Genomic DNA, 21430 nt, shown 5'->3' with positions numbered 1-21430 from the left:
TGGATCCAAGCTTTGCATCCGTTCCCGCCAAGACTAAATGGCGATCCGCTGGGTACGAGTGGCTGGCGCTGTGGCCGTGCGTGACGCGTTTCAGCTGCTGACAAAAAGCGGCGCTGTGGTCTTCTTTCGTTGTTGGTGAACTATCAGATCCTTGTTCTGAGCTCTGCAAGACCTCGATTGTCGATTGAGCGTCTCTGCTGCCTCATGAGATGTGGTATCGTGAAGCTGGAGGAAGGCAAGCCTGCCTCGTTGAAGTCGTGATTCCTTGTAATCCTATTGTAGCTCCACGTAGGTGGCTGTGTACGTGGCACCTGCACGTTGATTGATTGGTTTAACGTCCTATGAGTAGGCGCCTGCTTGGATATGCGGCATTGTGTGTGCAACGGGGTAGTCTAGGATGAACGCTGGAAGACCATGATAAGTTCGTGCAGGTGTCTCGACGTCTTGGCGTTCAGAACCCCTCTATTTGAGGTTGATGTTTGGATGACTTCGCCCATCGTTTCGTCTGGTTGCGGCTCTCTAGTCGACCATGAAAACTCACAGAGGCAGAATCTAGATGGAAAGGTTTAGTTGTCGAAATCGTTTATTGACCTTGTGTGTATCTTCCAACCGTAAGGTCGCTATGCAAGAATAGAACGCCGCCCATGCAATCAACTCCTCTCTAATCACCTACTCCTCCTCTAATCACCTACTCCTCCTCTAACCACCTACTCCTCCTCCCCCTCAGGCAACACCTCCTCTCCACTCAACCCCAACTCCTCCCCCACTCTCCTGACAACCCCCCTGATAGCCGCACACGCAGGGCTATCCGGATACGCCGTCAAAAAGCTCTCACCAAAATCACACGCCATGCCAATCCTCGGATCCAGCGGCACAGCCCCCAGGAACGGTATGTTCTCATCCTCCGCCAACCGTCTCGCGCCTCCCGTACTCGCGCGGAAAACCTGAGACTCGTGCTTGCACCCCGGACACACAAAGCCGGACATGTTCTCCACGATGCCAAGGATAGGGATCTTGGCCTTTCTGCAGAAATCGATTTCCTTGCGCACGTCGAGGAGCGCGACTTCTTGAGGCGTGGACACGAGGACTGCACCAGAGACGCCGCTCGCTTTCAGGAACGAGTTTACGCTCAAGTGTTCATCTGACGTGCCCGGCGGTGTGTCGACGATCAAAAAGTCCAGCTCGCCCCAAGACACATCCATGAGGAATTTCTTGATGAGTCCGTTCTTCTTTGGCCCGCGCCAAATCACAGCATCGTCGCGGTTGGGCAGCATGAATTGCACGCTCATAACGCCCAGATTCTCAGACACCCACACGGGCTCCCATCCCTCGCCCGTGACGTGGATCGTCTCGTCTTCAACACCCATCATCTTCGGTATGCTTGGACCACAAATATCCGTGTCCATCAACCCTACCGTCGAATTGGGGTTCGATGCAAAGCCGTGGGAGAGCATGGTGCTGAATGTGGATTTTCCGACGCCACCTTTGCCGGACAGCACGAGGATCTTGTGTTGCACGGAAGCAAGGCGTGCGGTGATGAGGGGGATGTCTGGGTCGGGGCCTTTTGGGGCGGAGGCGCATATGGCTTGGTTTGGGCAGCCGGCGCAGTTGTCTGCTTTGCCTGCCTGGAGGGATTCGGGGCCGGGGCAGTGCTCTGAGGACGTTCGTTAGCATTCATACCACACATCGACGCTCGAGAATGGACGGAAGTGTGAGTGGCGGGGTAAGTACCTGGCTCGGGCGCAACGAGTTTCGGCGCATTCTTGAGGGGCGCGTCGAAATCGACTTGTGTTGGTTCTTCGAGTGAGGGCGCCATGCTGTTGTGTAGCTGGCGGTGTGGTTGTGTGGCTCACATGGTTGCGTGATGGAGAAATGTCACTTGAAGCTTGATAATCAACGTCCCGCCATTGTAGGGCTGGCGGCTTGGCCACTCGCCCCACGTCGGCGGCCGAGACTGGACTCGGACTCGGTTGCCGCAACGGCTCACGGTAAGCGAACGTCAAGTGTCCAAGGTGGTCACGTGCCCAAGGTGGATGTCTGAAGTAGTGTCTATTCATGCAATTCGTCTATCGTGGTCGTACTCCGTGCCAATTCATCATCTACCATTCTCAAGAACTGAGTCCCACCGTCCAGTTGAAGAATCCTACTTCTGCAGCTTGACCATAACGTACGGGATCTCAACATCCTCCTCTTTCTGGTCCTCCGCAGTGATCTCGAAGATGACGTTCTTCTGGTGCTCCGGCACAGGCTTCTTGCTGACGTGCTCGACGAGCCTGCTCATGCTGGGATTGTTGTTAGTTAAGTCACAACAAGAAGAGAAAATTTTACTTACCTCAATCCCATCCTGTCCTTTAGCTTGGCAGGGGGATAGAATGAAGCGTATAGCAAGCTGACACCGGAGCTGACCATCTGGATGTCCAATCCCTTCTGCTTGAAGTGGTCAATGAATTCCTTCAGGGTGATGTCGTCGACCTCGAAGCGATCCCACAGTCTATCAATCGTCACGTCGCCGTCCGGACCAGCGTAGGTTCCCTTCGGACTGGCGATGGGCTCACTGAAACCGAAGAACGGCAATGCCAAGTTGATGAAGCCGTTCTTGTACTGCTCGATATCATCTTTACCATCAATGATCTTGTAAAGCTCAAGATTGACAAGACCAGTGACCAGCGCAGTGGTGGTTGCAATGGCGGGAATGATCTTGCCCGCAATGAACTTGGTCTTGTGGCGGTCGGCCTGCTCGATCTTGTAGTTCTCAGCGCGTAGGTTGCTGCACGCTGTGATGAAGTCGATGTGGTGATTTGTGTCATCGTCCTTCTCGAACTCGACGGGCTCAAGCTTGAAGCCAGCGAGCGACTTCGGCGCCGGTAGTTGGCTGATGATGTCGTTCAGCTCGTCGTTGTCGTCCGCAGGAGGCTGGTTGGCGTTCGGGTCGGGGTCGTTCTCGCTCGCCTGGATCTTGACTGTTGGGTCGGGCTTGAAGTCTGGGACAATCATGTCGTTCAAAACCTCAATGTAGTGCTCCTTGGTCGCATTTGGCTTGATACCATAGTTGAAAGCGTGCAGAATGGCTGCTGCCTCGACAAAGGTCGCGTGCGTGGGATTGGAGGGGTCGAACTTCAATGGGTCTGGTGCGCGCTTGGGGCCCGACCAGAACAGCTGGCCGGAGCCGGTTGTGGAGTCCTTGGGGAAGTTGTACAGCAACTGCGCGATGCTGTGGTTGTAGCTCTTCTCGAACTGCTGGCGGGCCCAGATGATACAGTCGTCGAAGGTGAGAGGCTTCTTGGTCACCAAGAAGTCTTGCAGTGTCTCCAGTGTCTGCTTCTCGTTACCAGACTGCTTCAGCGACGCGCCAAGGTAGTTGGGCTGTGTGAGGTAAAGGTTGACGACTTCCGGTCCCTTGACGAACAAACTGTCGAACATCTCACGAGCCCATGCAATCGTGTGCTCGATCCTATTCGGGAAACTCCTGAGTGTGCACATGGGGAACGACTTCTCCGGTGGATCTTGTGATGAAGAGTAGGACTCTGTGATGAAAGGAAGGACGACCTGGGTGTTGCCCTTCGTACCGAGAGTACCGCTGTCGAGCAGAGGCTTGCGGAAGAAGACGCATCGACGGTCGACGTATGTGCGTGCCTCGACGTTGTCAAGCGCATTGGTGACACCGTCCAGCGAATTCCAGAAGGTCTCGTTGAAGATGTCTTCGGTGTCTGGGCCAACCTTGTCGGACAGAACCTTGATCTTGTCGTTCAGATCTGGGTTCATAGCCTGAACAGCCTTGGCTGCTGCCGCGCTCTTCAGCGAGCCAACATCGTGAGGTCGGAAAAGGAACTGTCGGTTCAGGTTGCTCTTCTCGATCTGGTCGTTGTCGGTAACAGTGATCTTGCCCTCAGGTCCGGCAGCTAAACCCATCAGAGCCCAGTTCTTCAGCATCTCGCAACCAATGGCACCAGCACCAACCAGGAACTGTTTAATGTTGCCGAGCTTCTTCTGGTACTCTTGACCTAGTACAGCAATCTGACCATCGTAGCGCGAGCCAATCGGAGCGCACTGCTCTTCCGAGCGTGCAGTCGACGTAGGCAGCGACTCAAGAGAGTCGAAGTACAGCCACTGCATGATCGGGTGGAACTTTCCGGAGACGGACTTGAGAACCTCCTGCGCAGCCAGGCCACCGAAGAAAGCAGCCATGGGGCTGAGATCACCACGGGCCTGGTAGCTGAGCTCCTTCAGCAGCTTCTCGTCAAGCTCGACCTTGTCTTCACCCTGCCCAGCAAGACCCTGCGCGATCCTCAGAACCTCCGCTGCATCGGCCTCGTTGTGCGGTCGTGGGAACTCGCCGTTGTGGCTTTCAGCGAACTGGTGCAGAGCCTGGATACCGACGTGGAGCTGCTGTGGGCGGTCGAACTTGGCGAAGTCGGAGATCATAAGCTCGGGCTTCTTCAGCTGCTGGCTGAGCGGCTCGAAGTTAACAATCTTGGGCATCTTGACCTGGATGTACTGACCCCCGCCCTTGTACTCGCCCAAGCCGGAAACATCGCCGATCGAGAACGTGTATGGTCCCTTGACTTCAATCTTGCGAGGCGCACAGTCGTTGAGGCCCTCCATGCCCTTGACCTCGGAGAATGTAACCCAGTCACCGTCCTCGAGTCCGTGTCGTGTCTCATCCAGTGCCGAAACCAGACCTTCTGAGTCAATGCCAGCGACGATACCGTTTGTGACGTTCTCGCCAGTAGGGTCGCCGATTGTGAAGTTCTTGCCGAAGTCGGTGAAGATGGTACCGAACAGACCGTGTGTGTCGGTGATGACGACATAGATGCCGTTCTCGTGGCAGTAGTCTGCGATCTTGACCTGATCCTTCAACAGCGTGTCTGTGAGGACGATGACCTGGAACTGCTTCAACTGAGATAAGTCTGACGTCAGGTCCTTGCCAGTGTATTCCTGCACAGGTGTGTATGGGTTGAGCTCGGAGACACGGGGAACGGTGACGGCCGCGCGAGGCTTGCCGACATCATCTGGGCGGAGGAAGAACTGTGACGACAGATCGGCAAGGGCGGCGGGCTTGGGGTCGTAGAGTGTTAACGACTTGACACCGGCGAGGGCAATATTTTTTGCGATCTCGACACCAAGACCTCGCATACCAGCTACGAGGACGTTCGAGGATCCCATGCGCTTCATAGCCTCGTGGCCAAGTACGTACAGTTGTCTGCTGTAAAGGGACTCATCGATCTCGCCGTTGTTGCCGGACGCCTCCCTGAGCTGCTCGACCGCAGCCGGAGGGTCGTCAACCTGCATCTTGTCCTGAGGCGTGTTAGTCATAGTTGTGGTGTTGAGTGTGCAGTGTAAAGGCAGGTGTAAAGGTAAGTGGGACGAGAGTGTAGGGTTCCATGGGTGTCACATGAGCTATGCAGTGGTTTACTAATGCACATCCCAGCCAGCCCATTTGGGGCGCGTCTGCTTGGTGATTGAAAGCGCGCACTCACTGCCATGACTTTCTTGTGCGGACTGGAGTCCTCGCTGGAATGCTTTCGCTTCGACAGCTTGCCGGCTGGTGCAGTAGACGGAGCTATCGTGTATGCCGCCGCCGGGGAGCTGAGGATTGCGGGGTGTGACGTATGCAGCTATGCGCAAGTAATACAGCTGGTGGAGGAGCTGTTTATGTTGCTGATGGGTGGTGGGAGGTGGCGGAGTGTGGTTTTGTGCTGCAGAGGCAGCAGCGGCGGTGAAAGATATATTGGTTTGATGACTTGCACTCGCCGAAGGTGCTGGAGCTCGAGGCCCGTCGCACACCCCACTTAGCCTTGGCGTATGCGGTCACTTGCGCTAGGCACCATCCTGGTCCTCACCATTCGCTCTTCTCTTCTGCTTTCACCAACACACTGATACTCGATCCTGATCCAAGATCGGGTAACGCTGCCATCGCATTCACTGGGTAGCACATCAGCTTGCACACAGTCCGCTTCGGCGTCTGGCAGCTATGGATTATTGATCAGCCGGAAGCGTGGGATACAGGGTAAGCAAGGTGTAGGTCACGTGGTCCTGAAGAGACACCCTGCGCGCGGTCTCATACCAACTCCGTTTTGGGCGGTCATTCACGCGCGATGCACACGGATAGCCGCACAGGTTCTCGCCGACGTCGAACTTATTGTACTTTCGGATTGCAGCACGAATGTACAAACATGCAGCTTGCAGACTTGGCATTGACACACATCAGGCTGGATCAAAGTCGAAGGCAGGTCGGTCAACACTACCGCAGACTCTCTGGTCGTTGGTCGTGATCTTTCCAAGCCGTCGCACAGCATCCCCGTCCTTTGAACATTGATTGTACATTTGTTCAGCCACGTCGGCCTATCTGACACAACCCTAAGCCCTTCGAATCTGCTCTGATACAAGTGAACCTACGAGTTGCCTGCAACCATTCTCTCGTCAGATCCTGTCTTCTCTCCGTTCTCGAGCGCCTCTGTCTCCGCAAACGCTATCTCTTCTACGTCGCAGCTATGAACGATCAGTAGATATGAATCATGGCGATGCCACGGCGGTCGACTCCTTCGTCTTGCTCAACCGCCGCATAACCTGCTGGGGCCCCCATCCACCTTCGATGACCCATTTGATCTTTTCAGCTCCTCTATGCAGCTATCCGAGTCTATGTTATTCGAAAGCTCGGCTATAATACACCGCAACGAAATACAACTTGCACAAGAAGACGCCCGCGACATCAGCGTCGAGCTTCATCAGGCCGAGCACAACAATTCCATGCCGCCTCCTGGTAGATCACGGAAGCCAAAGGCACCAATATTACGACACGAGGCCCTGGAAAGGTCTGCTCTATGAGCTGCACGTGACACAGAACCAGCCGCTGCTAAGGGTCAAGGGGATCATGGAGAAAGAACACGAATTCAGAGCTGAGTGAGTACGACTGCAAGAATTTTAGGACACTCACCGAGCAATGGGCAAGAATCCGCCAATACCGGTTCCAGATCAGTAAATGGAAGCTAGACAAGAAGATCAAGTGGAAGGAGATGCAAGCTATCGTGAGGAAGATGCTGAAGCAAAGGATCCCGTAGCCGGACCAACCAGAGCTCACCTCGATGTCAGGGGCTGTGAGGTGGAGACTCGGAAGATATTTCATTGGATGCATGAGTACAATATCGCACAAGACGCGTTGTACGCGCCGAGTCCCGTAGCTTGTAGGTGCCCACGAAGTGCGTCCATTTCATCGCTTTACTGGTTATACCCAGCAACACCATCTGCGGTCAACTGCCGCACCATTTCCGGGAGAGGCGCTCCAGCACCCAGCAGCCCAACCAATCTCAGAGACTATCCTCCGGGTCTCCTCGGTGCGATAGTTCAGGCGGTTTCTCGGATCCAAAATTGCAAGACCGACATAGTATGCCTGCGTCTGGACAGCTGCAGTATCCTTCGGGTTTCGGAGGCAATTTCCCAATTACCAACCTTCCAATGCACAACGAACCGTTGGCAGGACCCTGGACTGTTGCCGCACCGCCGCACAACGACTATCGCTCCAGAACCATGGGATTCACGTTGCCGTTACTACCTGGCTGGGAGTTTTTTCAGAGCCCAGATGGGACTGTACGGATGTGGTATGCTCTCGACACGCACATAAAAAAACCGAAACACGAGCAGTATGGTGGTTTTGCCTACAACTAGTATGTTCTGTCGCTTGGACAGGGAGACGGAGTGGAATGAACAGTTTGGAGGCGGCCCCTGGGTGTTCACAGATGAGATGTTCCATTCAAAAGCTAGTGTATTGTCTAATATTAACTTGAAAACTGGAAGTTTCATGACATGGTTATGCATCAGACTCCTTCCGATGCTTCTTCCTAACAGCCTCCTTCAGATGTTGAATACTTAGCAACCTCAAGTGCGTATCGACACTTTCCTCACCCTGCCTTTCTGCCACTAACTTTGGACGACGACACTGAGCACCAGCAGAGGAACATTGAGCAGGCCGGATACCTCCACAATAACTCTCCCTTTCCATTGCCTCCTCCTCAGCAGCCTGCGAACATCGACATTACTGTTCCACCTAGTCTTCCTCCACTCCATCACACCCTTTTCCGCCCGGTCTTGGCTCGATCTCGAAATGGGCGTGCTCCTCAGATCGTGTATCGACGTCCTTCGAACCGCAACTCTGCTTCAATATTAGTAGTTGCCGAGCAATGAATTACTGTGGGTTCCACTTGCGATACACATGACGGAGTTGGCGCTGCTGCCAAAGCGCGATGAGGCTGATGCTCAGCTGAAGAACTCCAAAGACGATCGCTGCTACCGCTTCCATCGAAATTGCCATTGTGATCCCGGTACTTCTCGCCCATATAGTCGTGTACGATGCTATCTGTGAGAAAGCTACGGACGTAGGAAGTAAGTCTAGCGCAGAATCTTATAAACGCTTCCATCTGAGAATAGATAGGACTTCTGCCACAATCAACGAGGTGGCACGTCCTCCACTCAGGCTTCAGGATACCCATCGGAACCTGCATCTACACCTAAAGTTTGCCGTGCAGCGCGGCAAGGCTGTCCAGCGAGAATGTGGCTTGCAGAATAGTACTTCTGCAGCCAATCAGCGAGCAGAACCACCCCACTGCAAGCCAGCCTGATCACGTACGTATAAGTGATGCTTCGCTCCTTCTTCCTGCAACATCACCTTTTCTACTGAGCACCTACCAAAGTGCGCCTCTCCACCCTACCACAGTGTGGAGAAAGATTGATTCAACACGCCTGAAGTCCTCCAACAAAAGCCATCCACGCACCAACAGTCACGTCTCGAGGTCCTGCAAGCGTTGAGTGTGTTGACATCGATATAGTCGACTCTTCGTCTGAACTTCGTCACCTACAGCATGCAGAAAATTTCTGACTGTAGCTCTTTGGAGCCATCCATCAAGACACGCAGACCAAAAGCACCAACTCTCCGCGAGGCTGATTGGGTCCCTCATAAGTCGCGGATTGTACACCTTCACATCACTGACAACAAACCACTCAAAGATGTGAGAATCATTATGCAACGGGACCATGGTTTCAACGCAGAGTAAGCTTACGTAAGCTCCATAACGGCGCAAAAGATTGACAGCCTTCAGGATCCGACAATATCGGACAAGAATTAGCAAGTGGAAGCTCGACAAGAACATAAAGCCCAAAGAGATGAAAGCGATCGTCCGCAAAACCCAGCACCGCAATCTTGTAGAGGTTGATCGCGCCAGTCTTCGCTTCAAGGTCAGGGGTCAGGAAGTGGAGCAGGAGAAGATCACCCGCTGGATGCGAACACATGACGTTTCCCATCACAATTTGTACGCTCCTTCTTCGGTAGCATGTGAGTGTGCCTTTTGTGGGTCAGGAACGTGGCTGACGCTATACAGCGACTCCGTCCGCGGTTGACTGTTGGTCTGCGTCTGAGCGAAGTAGTCCGGGACATTCCCCGGACCGTACGCCGACTCGAACGCCTGTCCAAACACCTAGCCCAGCATCCATTCAAACAACAATCCGAAGATCTCTCGAAAATCATGTTGAGACGCACATTCACACACCTGTCGAGACCCCAATTCAGAGCTCGGCGCCTCTTCCTGCCCCACTGATCAATCCTGACTGGCACCTCAAAGAATGGCAATCCTCCTCCCCAACTTCAACTTCGTCATCGCCATCATCCACAGGTGTCGAAATCTCAACGAAAAACGCTCTGGCAGAGGATCGGCAACAAAAATATAAATTAGCTGCCAACAACGCCTTGGAGCTCAACGAACTATCACAGACCCTGGGCCTTGTCAAGCTTGACCCGGATGACAATTTTGGTAAACTAAAAACAGAGCTTGTGCCCATAATTGCATCACGGCACCTACTGCACGAATGTGCATCTGTATCCTATGGCTTTGGATACTGAATTTGGGGTTGTTGCGCATGTGGAGATCTTAATAGCTGGGAACATAACGTGGGGTATTTAGATCTATGTAGCCACTTGCTGTGCCCAGGCTGTTACGTATATGCGCGATGATACCACAGGGAGAAATGATGCAGAAAGCATTCTCCCACGGTGTAAAGTCTTCGCCCTGGCTCCTATCGGCCTCCGTAATCCTTGGGACTTGTAGCCGCATGGGCCGCTGTAGTGTACTGATAGCTACGGTAAAAGACAACGCAGAACTATCGGGTCGATGGAATACTGCGCTGAGTTGCTATCTAGCTAGGAGAAGACGACGATATACCTGACCAGAAACATTTCAGGATCGAGGCCAGAGGAAGAGATGAGATGAATTTTATGATACCATCTACGAGTGATGAGGTGCTTCTATATAGGCACCTGGCACAAAGAAGCTTGTTTTGTCTTAGACAACAAGCAAGACAACAAAGAAACAATATGTTTAGACATGAGATGGAAGCTGCCTGAAACCAACAAACATGCTAGTCCAGGATAGTCTGATATGTGGCAACCTCAGGCCTATCGACTGACTGATACCGTTAACAGGACTAAACAAAAGCAAACTCCCACTCCCACATCGGACTTATAGCAGGTTTGAAGTAGTCGCTCCTGCCCTTCGGAAACCTATCACCCTACTTCTTCGGCAATCCATCCTCCCAGGCTTCATCCGCGTGTGCGAGTTCGAACCAGGCCATTCGAGTGCCATTACTGATAGCAAAGCTTCCGAATCTGTGGGCCATGCCAGCTTGTTCATGTCTCGACAAGACAATACTGGTAGAGGGAGAGTAATTCGTACCTATCGCACCAGTAGTTGTAAGACATCTTGGTGGGACCTAGATCTTCAGGCATCAAGTCTTCAGCGAGGTCAAATAAGGCATATTCAAAGCCCCAGACTGGTTTCCAAGATGGGTTTGAAGTAGGCTCCTAGATGCATGTATCCGGAAAGTTTGTCTTAAGCAGGCTTTCCGAAGAGTTTGGGTGCCGAACGCGCAGCTGGAGACTTGCGAGCAAACGTCGTCTCACGTGGCGGATGTATCTGATCCAATTTCGACAAATCGTGGCCTTCCTGCCTAAGTGTGTTTGTGGAAATGGGGCCGTCGTACTCTAACCAGTCCTCCTCGGATGGCTCCCAGCCCCTCGGTGGAAGCGGTCTCCATATGCACCCGTATCGTGGGACTTCCAAGACCTCTCTTCATCGTCGTATCGAGGACGACCCCTTGAGCATATGAGCCCTACAGCCAGCATCTATTGCCTTGATCTATCCTTCCAAAAGCTCTCGATGGCCTCATGGTATGCCGGCAAAGGTCTTGGAGGTTTACCCGCGCTGCGATTCGCAGTCAAGACCACAGCCCCATCCTTGAAAGAGCTGACCAGAACAATGCCGTTATTCAATCCGTCGCTCAGAAGCTCTTCTGGATCCTCGATCCCGACTTTGCTATCCAGAGATGGCTTTGAAGAACTTGATTGGAGGTGGATGGGGGGCTCTTTATCCCGCAGTCGCATGCGAAGCTACAAAAGTGGCAGAAATATCTCCGGGAGGTTAGTTCGTCTAGAAATGTGGGATATCCTATGCAGCATGGATTACGCTCCATTTCTAGGTGCAGTATGGCAGCCGAAAATTTGGTCTAGCTGTGCGGGGAGTGATGATGCACTGTCGACTTCCAAGATTGCACCTGCAAGCGTAGCACAGAATGACGGGTCCGCATTCGCAGAAAGCGTTATTCTCCTGAGCATCTTCATGAGATCTATATTTCATGGAAGACCTCCTAAGCGGCATTTGCGCGCTAGCAAGAAGAGTTCTAATATCTTTTCTCCAGCAAGTTTCGCACGCAATTTCTCTGCGGGCATTTCCTGGTATGTTCAGGTGTCCAGGGTGCTTTTGGGCCACCAGCAGGTGAATTATACGGTTATATTGCAAATAACAGTTGTTGATGTTGCCGAGGCCACCGAGTACATCGCATATTGTTGATGTCCAGAGCTGGGAGATGTCGTCTGAGAGATATGGTCTATCGACGTGCTTAGGGTCCTGGCAGGCGCGATTAGTCCTGTTAAGCAGGTTACGCAAGGTGAGAGTGCCATGTCTGAGACAGCATGCTGTAGGACTGTCTGCGCACGTACAAGATCTTTGAACTGGATGATACCAGATGAGATATCGAGGTGCGCAGGGCGACCGAGACCTTTTAGCTGTAGCCGACTGTCAGAGTTGATTCGTGCCAGAGCTGCGAAATTTCCTGGGCGCAGCCGGTGGCAGATCCCATCGAGTATGGGGTACTGCTGAAGAAGCGTGTTGAGCGTGGCCATGGCTGTCGAGCGTCTGTGATGGAAGAGCTTCAACTGGATCTATCATCAGGACGTGGGTGGAATGAGGGAACATATACTTACTGTGTCTATTTAACAGTGGTTGTGGCTCGCTGGTCCGCGTAGGAATCGTGGAACTTATCAGTAGACGTCTACATGCTGTCCGTGTCAGTCATGAACCCTTGTAGCGATATTACAGCTTTGCGATTGCTTTTTGGGCACTCAGCCGGCGGTGTTACCCTACATGAGCCATCTTAGGTTAGCGGTGCAGGCGAGATGAGAGACAAAATTAAAGCAAAGAGAGGGTTAGAGAAAGACGGTAGCAGCCCGCAAGCTGAAGATGCTTTGAAAGCGAAGGTTGAGTGTGGAGATAGCCAGCCGCTCAAGTGTAGTTTCCCTGTAGCAGTTGTTGGCAGCGACCTTACCATCTCGCACCTGCCAAAGTAATTAGCCATTGCAGCTAGCGCCTCTCACCTTCACCTTCTTGCCTCGTTCACCTCACCTCATTTCGCCTCAACATAGCTCACCTCAAAGCAACTTCCCCACAGTACCAACCTTTCTCCACACCCACACTCTTTACCCCATCGACAATCTCTGGTTCAAGGTACACTCCACTTCACCATCCTCCTACCCGCTGACGCCCTCTAGCCCACATGTGCCAATACTGGAAAAAATGCCACACCTGTACGCACCTCTCGGACCGACCCTACATAGAAATGTGCCGGCCAGGCTTCCTCTCCAACATCGTGTGCCAGGACATCGGCGAGGACCCATCCCCACGGCGCTCACACTTCCCATGCTGGCAATGCATCAAGGCGTCCGCACGCACCGAGTCAGAAGAAAAGCGCGCCCAAGCCCACGCCCTCGCAACAGCCGCTGAAATCGCCCGAGATATAGCAACCAAGGGCAAGATCGACATGGAGAAGCGAGCCCGCGAGGAGCGGGTGCGGCGCGAGGCTCGTGAAAAAGCTGAGAGGGAGAGGGTGCTTGAGCACAAGATTAAGATTGAGAGAGAGAAGGAGATGGAGAGGGCGAAGAAGGAGGGTGGGCCGTGGGTGCTTGCTGAGGCTGGCAGTGGGAAGAAGAAGAAGGGGAGGGGTTCAGTGCCTGCTAGCCCCGCGAGTCCAGGCAGTCCTTCGATTCTGGTGGGTGTAACAGAGAAGGATGCGTGGAAGGAGAATGGGAAGACTGTGTGGAAGGAGAACGAGAAGGGTGTGGACGCAAGTGGTCGTGCTGGGACTTGGGGACCGAAGAAGATTCTGAGTCGGAAGGAGGGTGCTGCCGGTACCCTGAGCAGCCGTACAGATGCAACGAACGACATGAATGCGAAGAAGTGAGGAATGATGGCGGACAGCGCGGAGCATAGGGGACAACAGGGCATGGGTACATGTACGGGTACGGCTTTCGAGCACCATGCAAGCGTACAACAAAGGGTAGAGGCAGCTCGCTCATCGATGATGAGAATACCCAAATCGAGCTTTGTGGTCAGCTTGGCAGATCGTAAATTGCAATGGAATAAATTCTCTAGATGATGCATATTATCATGCCTATTCTGCTTGCATGTCAGCGATGCTCATTCTGATAAACTATCAAGGGTATATCCATGCCTGTGTCCAACCCAAACAACACCCCGGAACCAATGCTCATACATACTCAAGCACTCTCATCGCCATGGCCAACCACATGTGAGGCAAGCCAAATACCGAGCCCCACAACGCCAAGTCGAGAAGCAACTCCGTCTCCGCCATCATAACAATACACAAAAACACAAACCTCGGTCCCAGTCTGACAATCAGAGCCATCTAGGCTCTCCTCCTTCGCATAGTGTCGTCCTTCTTCTCCCTCGTCCCCTTATGCACAACATCCTGCACCCTACTCCCACCCAAGCTTTTGAGCGTCTCAATCAGCTTATCCGTCTCATCAAGCTCCTGCATATCATCTCCACCGCCAATGCTCTTCCCCTGCACCAAAACGTTCGGCACGGTACGTCGACCGGTCATCTGCGCGAGTGTGTCCTGCAGCTTTGCGCCCAGCGGGTGCTGGTCCAGCTCTACGACGTAGGGCGCGGGTGTGATCGAGTACTTTTCGAGGAGGATGTGTTTGGCGCGTTTGGAGAAGGGGCAGTAGGATTTGGAGAATATGATTACTGCTTGCCGTTAGTATGGGTGTGGGAGTTGCCGAGGGGATGGGGGAGGCGTACTAGGGCTCTTCTTGAGAATGGCATTGAGCTCGATCTCCACATCGTGGTCCTCAGGCGTCTGATGCCCCTTCAGCGCCGCCTGGTCGCGCGGTCGCCCGCCCTGTGCTGCAACGCCCGGCACGGGTGAGGCTTTCTCGCCCTCGATCTTGACGCGCCCGGCGACAGACTTGTCCTTGCCCTCGACAGCCTTGTGGTACTCTGCGCTCTTGTCGTCCGCGGCTTTCTTGGCAGCTTCTTCGGCGGCTTTGAGGCGTGTGCCTACGCTGTCTGCGTCGCGCTGTTTGGCGGCCTCGGCGAACTCGTGCTGCTGGAGGGCTTCTTGGGTCTTGGTGTAGAAGTCTGAGGCGTGGGTTTGTGTGCCCGAGCGGGCCATGTAGAGGATTACGACGACGGTGACGAGGAAGAGGACGCCGAAGAGCCTCATGCGGCGGTGCGACGGCATGATGAGGTTGGAATTGGGTCGACGGTGCGATATGCAAATGTGGTGCTGGCCGTGGTGTTGTGCTCAATGTAACACGGTCTGGTCGATGTTTGTATGGCAATAGGGGCTGCCAATACTGGAAATGGCCAATTCGACTGTGTATGCAAGGTTGTGGTCAAGACGGCTGTTGGCAGGTGTCAGGCGAGCAATTGCAGGATGCGGTGTTCGTCCGAGGATGCAGCGCGGCTGCAATGAGTGTGTAATGCTGCTTATGCTGTTGCAGTATGTCTGCAAAAAGGAACAGTGCTCGCTATATGTACTGGTTCCAAGTAAAAGCAGCGAGGGCGTCACTGCAGTGGAGGGAACTCAGAGCTTCTGGAGACGGAATGCACTGGTGCACTTGGCAATGAACGCATGTGCGAGGTGAGCCTCCCGTCTCCACTTTTCCCCTGTCTGCGCCGCCATCCTTGCCAAATGTTTCCTGTCTGATGCGCGACACACTCGCGACATGGCCCTGTATGAGGCCATTTGTGATGGACTGTCGCGTTGTGCAATTGAAAATCTCCGCATGTGCTCTGTTGAGTTAGGAGCACACTGATGTTGTTTCCACTGCGATCATCTCCCACAGCACGAGCGACGACTGCGTGCATCCCTTGCCATCACAATTACAACGCCTCGTGGCTTGCACTACAGCGGCGCTGGATCCTCTGCAGCGACTCTGTCGTGTCATCATCAACTCATCATGGCAGGCTTTGGCTGTCTTTCAGCTGTGTTGGTGAACCGAGGCGCTCCAGAGTACCGGCACGGTAGCTTGTCCGCAGGCCCGCGACAACACAAGTGCAGTTTCTTGGGCAGCATGGAACTCTTCTCAAGCGATAAGCAAGAGGCCTCACGGTGCGGAACCTACATCCTCACGGTAGCTTAGAGCCTTGGTCATCAGCACGATGGGTATCGACAGTAAACACTCCCTCTCACGGCAACCGGCACCAAACAACAAGAATTAAGCCCAAGCTTCCCCGCAATCCACCAACCTTGCCCCGCATCAAGCTTTGCCGGACCTGGATGGCTGCTGATTTTCAAAGGAAGGAAGGCCAACTCGAGCCTAGCCCGGCTCTAACCCTCTTTTGCCTTTCCTTCCGTTGCCATATCCACTTTGGTGTATCTCAAGTGACGGTAAGAGATAAACACAGGTGTTTGAGAGCTCCATTGATTACTGTTCAGAGCTTTCAAGTCATTGAAACCGTCTCTTTGGTCTCATTGCATCATTACTTGTCATGTCGGCCGGCCTCTCTTCGAACCCGATTTCGATTGCCGTATCTGCGGATGAAAAGAGCAATGGTCGTCTTGAGCAGCGCAACCTCGAGATTGCTACACGTGCATTATTCCGTGATGGACTGATCGTTCTTGAGGACATGATCGATCACGCTGTGCTGGACCGACTCAACGAAAAGATGATCAAAGATGCCTACGAGCTTCAAAGTCGGAAGGACAGCCCGTGAGCGGATTGCCAGGCCGAGTTTAATACGGACACTGATGAAATGACAGATACAACTACAACAAAGGCAACATTCAGCAAGACCCACCCTTGACTTCAGAGTACTTTGAAGACTCCATCTACATCAGTACCTTTTCTCACCCCTCACGAGCTCGTCACCCTATCTAACATCCACCAGACCCCATCGTGACTCAAGTCACATCCACCACCCTCGGCCCTCATCCCTCCCTTCGCATTGTCTCCGGCAACACCGCCCTCCCACCTACCACAGACTCACCACCAGCATCTCAACCCACGCACAACGACGCCGACTTCGACCACCCCTGCATCCCCTTCGCGCTCGTCACCAACGTGCCTCTCGTGGCTATGACGCCCGAGAACGGATCTACGGAGATCTGGCTCGGCACCCACAGCAACACCACCATCGTTGACCAGGAAGGCGAGCATGGGGACAGAGCTAGTGGACGGATCAAGAAAGATTTGCTTGAGAAGAGGAGAAAGGAGAGGGGACCGAGTCAGCCAGAGGTGAGGAAGGGAAGTGTGATTGTAAGGGACTTGAGGTTGTGGCATGGTGGGAAGCCGAATTTGGGGGATGTGCCGAGGGTTATGCTTGCCATGAGTAAGTTTGCTTGAGATGAGACGATTGTGAGCTCGTGGCTGATTAAGAGCAGTTCACTTTGCACCTTGGTACAGGAATCAAATGGAAGTCGAGTTTGCTGAAGGGCTCCGTGAGAGGCTGACGAGAGAGAAGACTGGCCTGGAGGTTGCAGCAACGTTCGCGACGGACGAAGAGGTGCTGAAGGGCTATCTGAACAGGCCGTATGGAAATACGTACGACTTCAACCAAGTCGATAGGATTGAAGGGATCTTCGGGGATGTTGCAAGATGAGCCGGCCGGAGAATCTTGGAGTGTCGTTTGGTCAAAATCAGCACCCGCCGCTACACACCGTTGGCAAAACTGGATGGTGACTGCTTGATTGAGCCTAGTCTGTGCTTGCAAGGTAGCTTCCTCCAGTAAACTTCCTCCATCACTCGTACACTCCACCCTATCACACAGATTGCAAACCGACAGCTCGCTAACAACCTTTCCTTTACACTAGCAACGTCAATCTCACAGCAGAGGCAGTAGCGAGTCGTCTTTCGCATCCAAGGTAATGTCTAGTCGCAGTCGTAATTTCATTGGTGACCGCACCCTTGTATTATGATCAGTCAGCCGCCATCTGCACGTCAGCATCTTCACATCATGCCAGTCTTGGCTATCATGGGTAATATCAACATCGTGACGCCCCACTCAGACCCGAATTTCAGTCCTCTCAACCTACCCTCTATTCAAAGTGGCGAGTACAATGCTAACTGACCATGGTGTCCACCCCTTTCAACTATGTAGCGTATGCAGTCGAGATACCACTTATGGGGCTAGCTCTCGGTACTGTAATACTGAGGGTGTGGTCAAGGTTTGCTGTAAATGGCAGACTCGCTGCTGATGATACGCTCATCCTTCTTGGAACGGTAAGTGAAGCATCAGCACACAGCTTCTGAATGCTGACTGAAAGAACAAGGGCTGCGCGGTCACACGTACAGTCATATCCTGCATCAGTGCCGATGACCTCCTGGGCTACGATAGAAAAGGGTGAGCACTTCCAAGATTTTCTACACCTAGTGTCATGGTATGCTGACGCTCAGTGTAGCCCCGACGAAGCACGCGAGGTGCTGTACTATCAGCACATCTTCGAACGTCGGCTCGCCTACCTCTTCGCCGTAACACTTATCCGCCTCTCCATACTGGCTTCGTATCTGCGCATCTTCCCACCAACCTTGCTGATCCTTCGGCGGTGTAGCTATACGCTTTTAGTGCTGACCATCGTACTATTTGCGGCTGTTCTGAGCGTGCTGATCGTGTCTTGTTCCGACATCTACAAGCTTTGGACATCAGACTGGCGCACCTTCACTGGCTCGCAGTGTTTCAGCTCCGCCGTGTATAGCTATACCGCCGCAGTGGGTGATTGTGTTACCGATCTCTGCATCTTCGTCCTTCCGGTGCCGTTCGTGCTTTCCCTGAGCCAGGTGCGAGTGCGACAGCGACTTACACTGGTCATTGTGTTTGCATTGGGGGTCATTGTCTGCGGTGTTGCTCTTGTACAGGTTCCGTTCATCGTGCGAAGAGAGAAGCAAGGGACGTATTTCGGTCCTGCGATCAACATGCTTGTTGCTATTCAAATCAGTCTTGCGATTGTTGCTGCGAGCTTGCCGGATCTTAGGGCGTTGGTCAAGCGCGTTACGAAGAAGAGGCAAGGGAGTACCAGCGGCGAAGGCCGTGGGTGAGGACTACAGATGTCAAACCTCGGGTACACGCCTGGGTCGCCATCCCGTGTTGCTTGCTTTTGACAAGTCGACAGATCCGTCAGTTCCAAGGCGTCCGAGTTTAAACCGAGTGTCAACGCTTGCGTCAGCAACAGCAGCAAACAAACCACCATGTGAGGTGCACTCTACGCACCGATCATCGTCTTGGTGTTGCACATGAACACTTACTCATTCGTCAACCGCATCTCACGTTCTACCGAAAGGAGCTGCCGACCACTAGCGCCGCCAGATCTCCCGCCTCCGCAGTTTCGGAAATGGTCCCATGAAGCTAAGCAAGCCCCACTTGGTTCCCTGACCGACTCTTGATCAGCAGCGGGGAGCTCGTGGAGGGGTAAGCTATTGCTAATGCAGGGTGATGAGGCTTTCCGCGCCATGCACTACCTTGGTGGCTGTCGGAAGAGGAAACGGACGCGTGAAGGGGTAGCCGAGGTGCAGCAGTATATATAGACCCTGGGGCACTATTTGCTCAACATAGAACCCTATAGCTGTTGCTGTCGGGTTTGAAGTGCATTGACGTGATTGAGTGAGTGTCGACATGGCAGACACGTTTGACTTTGTTGTCGTTGGAGGTCCGCCCCCCCCCCCTTTTTTTTCTTATTCCAATCGCATCTGTTCAGTCTGAATTCCACTTTCACTTTCCTCTCAAAAACCCCTTCTCATTGTGCACCCGTCATCAACTTACCTCTATAAACCAGAAACTAACACCACCTCCCAGCGGGCACATCAGGCTGCCTCCTCGCCCACCACCTCGCCAACTCCCCCGCAAAGCCCACCGTCCTCGTCCTCGAAGCCGGCGCCCAACCTTCAGGCGACTTCCTCAACGCGCCTGCGCACCGCTACCACGCCGCCATCTTCCGCCCGGACCTCGACCACGGCTACGTCTCCGAGCCCGAATCCGCCCTCAACTCGCGTACAATCGCGTACACGCGCGGCAAAGGCCTCGGCGGCTCCTCAATCCTGAATTTCGGCGTGTATCTGAAAGGCAGCGCGGCGGACTACAATGAGTGGGCTGAGCGCGTCGGGGATGATGCATGGCGGTGGGAGACGGTGATGAGGGATTATGCGGCAATTGAAACGTATGAGTTTGATGGGGCGGAGGAGTATAGGCATTTGGCTAGGCCGGAGCCAAGCGCGCATGGGAAGGAGGGGAAGGTCAAGATCGGGCTGCCGCCGCAGCTGGAGAAGGGCGTGTTGGCGACGATGCAGGCCCTGGTTGATGCGGGTGAGGAAGTTAATCTGGATCCTAACAACGGGAATCCAATCGGCATGAGCGTGTTTCCGTACAGTTATAGTAAGGATGGGAGGAGTACGAGTGCGATTGCGCATTTAAAGGATGCTGGGAGGAATTTGAAGGTTTGGACTGATGCGAGTGTGGAGAGGTTTGTGTGGAGTGGGGATGGAGAGAGGGTTGTGGGTGTTGAGATTGCGGGTGGAAGGAGAGGTAAGTGGAGATGGTGCGGTTATGGGATAAGTTGTGATGAACTGACAAGTCACCAGCGCATGCTGCGAAAGAGGTCATTCTTTGCGCTGGCGCAATCGACTCGCCGCGTCTGCTGCTCGTCAACGGCATCGGGCCTAAGTCTGAGTTGGAAAGTGTTGGTGTCACTGTCAAGAAAGACTTACCTGGTGTAGGGAAGCACCTACAGGACCACGTACTAGCCTTCATGAGCGTAGAGGTCGACGGTGCCATGAATGACCGATGGGCTTTCGAGTCTGACGAGAACTCGATGAGCGAAGCCGTCGCTCTCTGGGAGAAGGACAAGACAGGAGCTTTCGCGTTGCAGCACTCGTGTTTATGGGGCGGATTCCTCAAACACCCCGAACTCAGCTCGTTCCCCGAATACACCGCGCTTCCAGCGTCAACGCAGCAATTCCTCGCCAAAGACAACGTCCCGACTTTCGAGTTCATCAACAACTGCCTGGCCTGGCCGCCCGGTGTCCAGATCGAGAAGGGCAACAGCTACATGACCTGCATTGCGTTCTTGATGAACCCACAGAGCGAGGGGTCGGTCACCCTACGATCGTCCGATCCAAACGACAAGCCCATCATCAACCTCAACTTCCTGACACATCCCTACGATGCGCGCATTATGCGCGAAGCCGTGCGCTCGGTTTGGGCGAAGATCACGCACAACGAGGTGCTGAAGGCGTCCATCAAGCGCATGCTCTGTGGACCGGCCAGTCTGTCCGATGCTGACGTCGATGCGTTCGTACGCGACAATGCAAGCACCGTGTGGCACGCCAATGGTTCGGTGATGATGGGCAAGGAGGGTGAAAAGGGCGCTTGTGTGGATAAGGACTATAAGGTACTCGGCGTGAAGGGGCTGAGGGTTGCTGACTTGAGTGTCTGTCCGCTGACGACGAATAACCACACGCAGCCCACGGCTTACCTGGTCGGGTACAAGGCGGCGCAGAGACTCATCGAAGAGTATGAGCTAGGTACAGCGGGGGGAGCGAAGAAGGGCATTATTCTGGCCAAAATGTAGGTATCGAGAAGATGGTGCGATACCACTCTTAAGGTGCAAGGTTGACGAAGGGCGCGAAACACAGTGACTCGGTCCTGAATTAGCCACTGCGCGACGATGACGCACGACATGATTTAGTCAGGTACGAGCACGTTTGTAGCGGAATCAAGGATGTTACCGAATCGATTCATTGATAGCGGGTTGTTGCATGGGTGATGATGGTGCTTGAACGAGGTGGTTGGTCGCGGTTATGGTTGCTGAGACAATAGCG

General features: G+C 53.6%; 9 protein-coding genes across 9 annotated transcripts; 6 read left to right on the top strand and 3 right to left on the bottom strand.

Annotated features, from left to right (window-relative positions):
- Window positions 1-575: 575 nt before the first annotated feature.
- Window positions 576-1862, bottom strand: BU25DRAFT_368959 (cytosolic Fe-S cluster assembly factor NBP35). Its single transcript, XM_033703912.1, has 2 exons — window positions 1732-1862; window positions 576-1654 (listed from the first exon to the last, which is right to left on the bottom strand). Exons 1-2 carry the CDS (start codon window positions 1814-1816, stop codon window positions 708-710), a joined length of 1032 nt encoding a protein of 343 aa, XP_033561384.1. The 5' UTR covers window positions 1817-1862; the 3' UTR covers window positions 576-707.
- A 173-nt stretch (window positions 1863-2035) lies between these two features.
- Window positions 2036-5545, bottom strand: BU25DRAFT_368957 (ubiquitin-activating enzyme E1). Its single transcript, XM_033703911.1, has 2 exons — window positions 2333-5545; window positions 2036-2282 (listed from the first exon to the last, which is right to left on the bottom strand). Exons 1-2 carry the CDS (start codon window positions 5311-5313, stop codon window positions 2144-2146), a joined length of 3120 nt encoding a protein of 1039 aa, XP_033561383.1. The 5' UTR covers window positions 5314-5545; the 3' UTR covers window positions 2036-2143.
- Window positions 5546-6845: 1300 nt separating this feature from the next.
- Window positions 6846-7797, top strand: BU25DRAFT_70679 (uncharacterized protein). Its single transcript, XM_033712029.1, has one exon. The coding sequence runs from the start codon at window positions 6980-6982 to the stop codon at window positions 7616-7618; it is 639 nt and encodes a 212-aa protein (XP_033561382.1). The 5' UTR covers window positions 6846-6979; the 3' UTR covers window positions 7619-7797.
- A 975-nt stretch (window positions 7798-8772) lies between these two features.
- Window positions 8773-9387, top strand: BU25DRAFT_393898 (uncharacterized protein; the record flags this gene model as incomplete). The annotated part of the gene is made up of 2 exons (XM_033704717.1): window positions 8773-9040; window positions 9090-9387. The coding sequence occupies exons 1-2, from the start codon at window positions 8853-8855 to the stop codon at window positions 9385-9387; spliced, it is 486 nt and encodes a 161-aa protein (XP_033561381.1). The 5' UTR covers window positions 8773-8852.
- Window positions 9388-12870: 3483 nt separating this feature from the next.
- Window positions 12871-13554, top strand: BU25DRAFT_342399 (uncharacterized protein; the record flags this gene model as incomplete). The annotated part of the gene is made up of 1 exon (XM_033702907.1): window positions 12871-13554. The coding sequence occupies one exon, from the start codon at window positions 12871-12873 to the stop codon at window positions 13552-13554; it is 684 nt and encodes a 227-aa protein (XP_033561380.1).
- A 187-nt stretch (window positions 13555-13741) lies between these two features.
- BU25DRAFT_368953 (glutaredoxin domain-containing protein) lies at window positions 13742-15188 on the bottom strand. Its single transcript, XM_033703910.1, has 2 exons — window positions 14418-15188; window positions 13742-14363 (listed from the first exon to the last, which is right to left on the bottom strand). The coding sequence occupies exons 1-2, from the start codon at window positions 14857-14859 to the stop codon at window positions 14020-14022; spliced, it is 786 nt and encodes a 261-aa protein (XP_033561379.1). The 5' UTR covers window positions 14860-15188; the 3' UTR covers window positions 13742-14019.
- Window positions 15189-15966: 778 nt separating this feature from the next.
- BU25DRAFT_368952 (phytanoyl-CoA dioxygenase family protein) lies at window positions 15967-17565 on the top strand. Its single transcript, XM_033703909.1, has 4 exons — window positions 15967-16333; window positions 16384-16460; window positions 16512-16952; window positions 17005-17565. Exons 1-4 carry the CDS (start codon window positions 16113-16115, stop codon window positions 17220-17222), a joined length of 957 nt encoding a protein of 318 aa, XP_033561378.1. The 5' UTR covers window positions 15967-16112; the 3' UTR covers window positions 17223-17565.
- A 154-nt stretch (window positions 17566-17719) lies between these two features.
- BU25DRAFT_302229 (uncharacterized protein) lies at window positions 17720-18607 on the top strand (the record flags this gene model as incomplete). The annotated part of the gene is made up of 3 exons (XM_033702007.1): window positions 17720-17842; window positions 17893-17963; window positions 18022-18607. Coding segments are annotated over 3 exons (780 nt in total), but the record flags the coding sequence as incomplete, so codon positions are not given.
- A 622-nt stretch (window positions 18608-19229) lies between these two features.
- BU25DRAFT_469636 (GMC oxidoreductase) lies at window positions 19230-21375 on the top strand (the record flags this gene model as incomplete). Its single annotated transcript, XM_033710768.1, has 3 exons — window positions 19230-19263; window positions 19410-20135; window positions 20192-21375. The coding sequence occupies 3 exons, from the start codon at window positions 19230-19232 to the stop codon at window positions 21178-21180; spliced, it is 1749 nt and encodes a 582-aa protein (XP_033561376.1). The 3' UTR covers window positions 21181-21375.
- Between the last annotated feature and the right edge of the window lie 55 nt (window positions 21376-21430).

The sequence above is a fragment of the Macroventuria anomochaeta genome, assembly GCF_010093625.1.
Source record: "Macroventuria anomochaeta strain CBS 525.71 unplaced genomic scaffold BU25scaffold_18, whole genome shotgun sequence".
NCBI lineage: Eukaryota > Fungi > Ascomycota > Dothideomycetes > Pleosporales > Didymellaceae > Macroventuria > Macroventuria anomochaeta.
Note: the sequence above shows the minus strand (reverse complement) of the source record. Positions and strands in the feature narration are given on the sequence as shown.

Bases quoted from the DNA above. Each gene is read 5' to 3' on its own strand.
- BU25DRAFT_70679 (XM_033712029.1), top strand. From the start codon at position 6,980: ATGGAAGCTAGACAAGAAGATCAAGTGGAAGGAGATGCAAGCTATCGT.
- BU25DRAFT_368957 (XM_033703911.1), bottom strand. From the start codon at position 5,313: ATGACTAACACGCCTCAGGACAAGATGCAGGTTGACGACCCTCCGGCT. The intron at 2,283-2,332 runs GTAAGTAAAATT...CAACAATCCCAG, and splicing joins AAGGACAGGATGGGATTGAG to CATGAGCAGGCTCGTCGAGC.
- BU25DRAFT_368952 (XM_033703909.1), top strand. From the start codon at position 16,113: ATGTCGGCCGGCCTCTCTTCGAACCCGATTTCGATTGCCGTATCTGCG. The intron at 16,461-16,511 runs GTACCTTTTCTC...AACATCCACCAG, and splicing joins TGAAGACTCCATCTACATCA to ACCCCATCGTGACTCAAGTC. The intron at 16,953-17,004 runs GTAAGTTTGCTT...GATTAAGAGCAG, and splicing joins GAGGGTTATGCTTGCCATGA to TTCACTTTGCACCTTGGTAC.
- BU25DRAFT_368959 (XM_033703912.1), bottom strand. From the start codon at position 1,816: ATGGCGCCCTCACTCGAAGAACCAACACAAGTCGATTTCGACGCGCCC. The intron at 1,655-1,731 runs GTACTTACCCCG...GAACGTCCTCAG, and splicing joins ACTCGTTGCGCCCGAGCCAG to AGCACTGCCCCGGCCCCGAA.
- BU25DRAFT_368953 (XM_033703910.1), bottom strand. From the start codon at position 14,859: ATGCCGTCGCACCGCCGCATGAGGCTCTTCGGCGTCCTCTTCCTCGTC. The intron at 14,364-14,417 runs GTACGCCTCCCC...AACGGCAAGCAG, and splicing joins CATTCTCAAGAAGAGCCCTA to TAATCATATTCTCCAAATCC.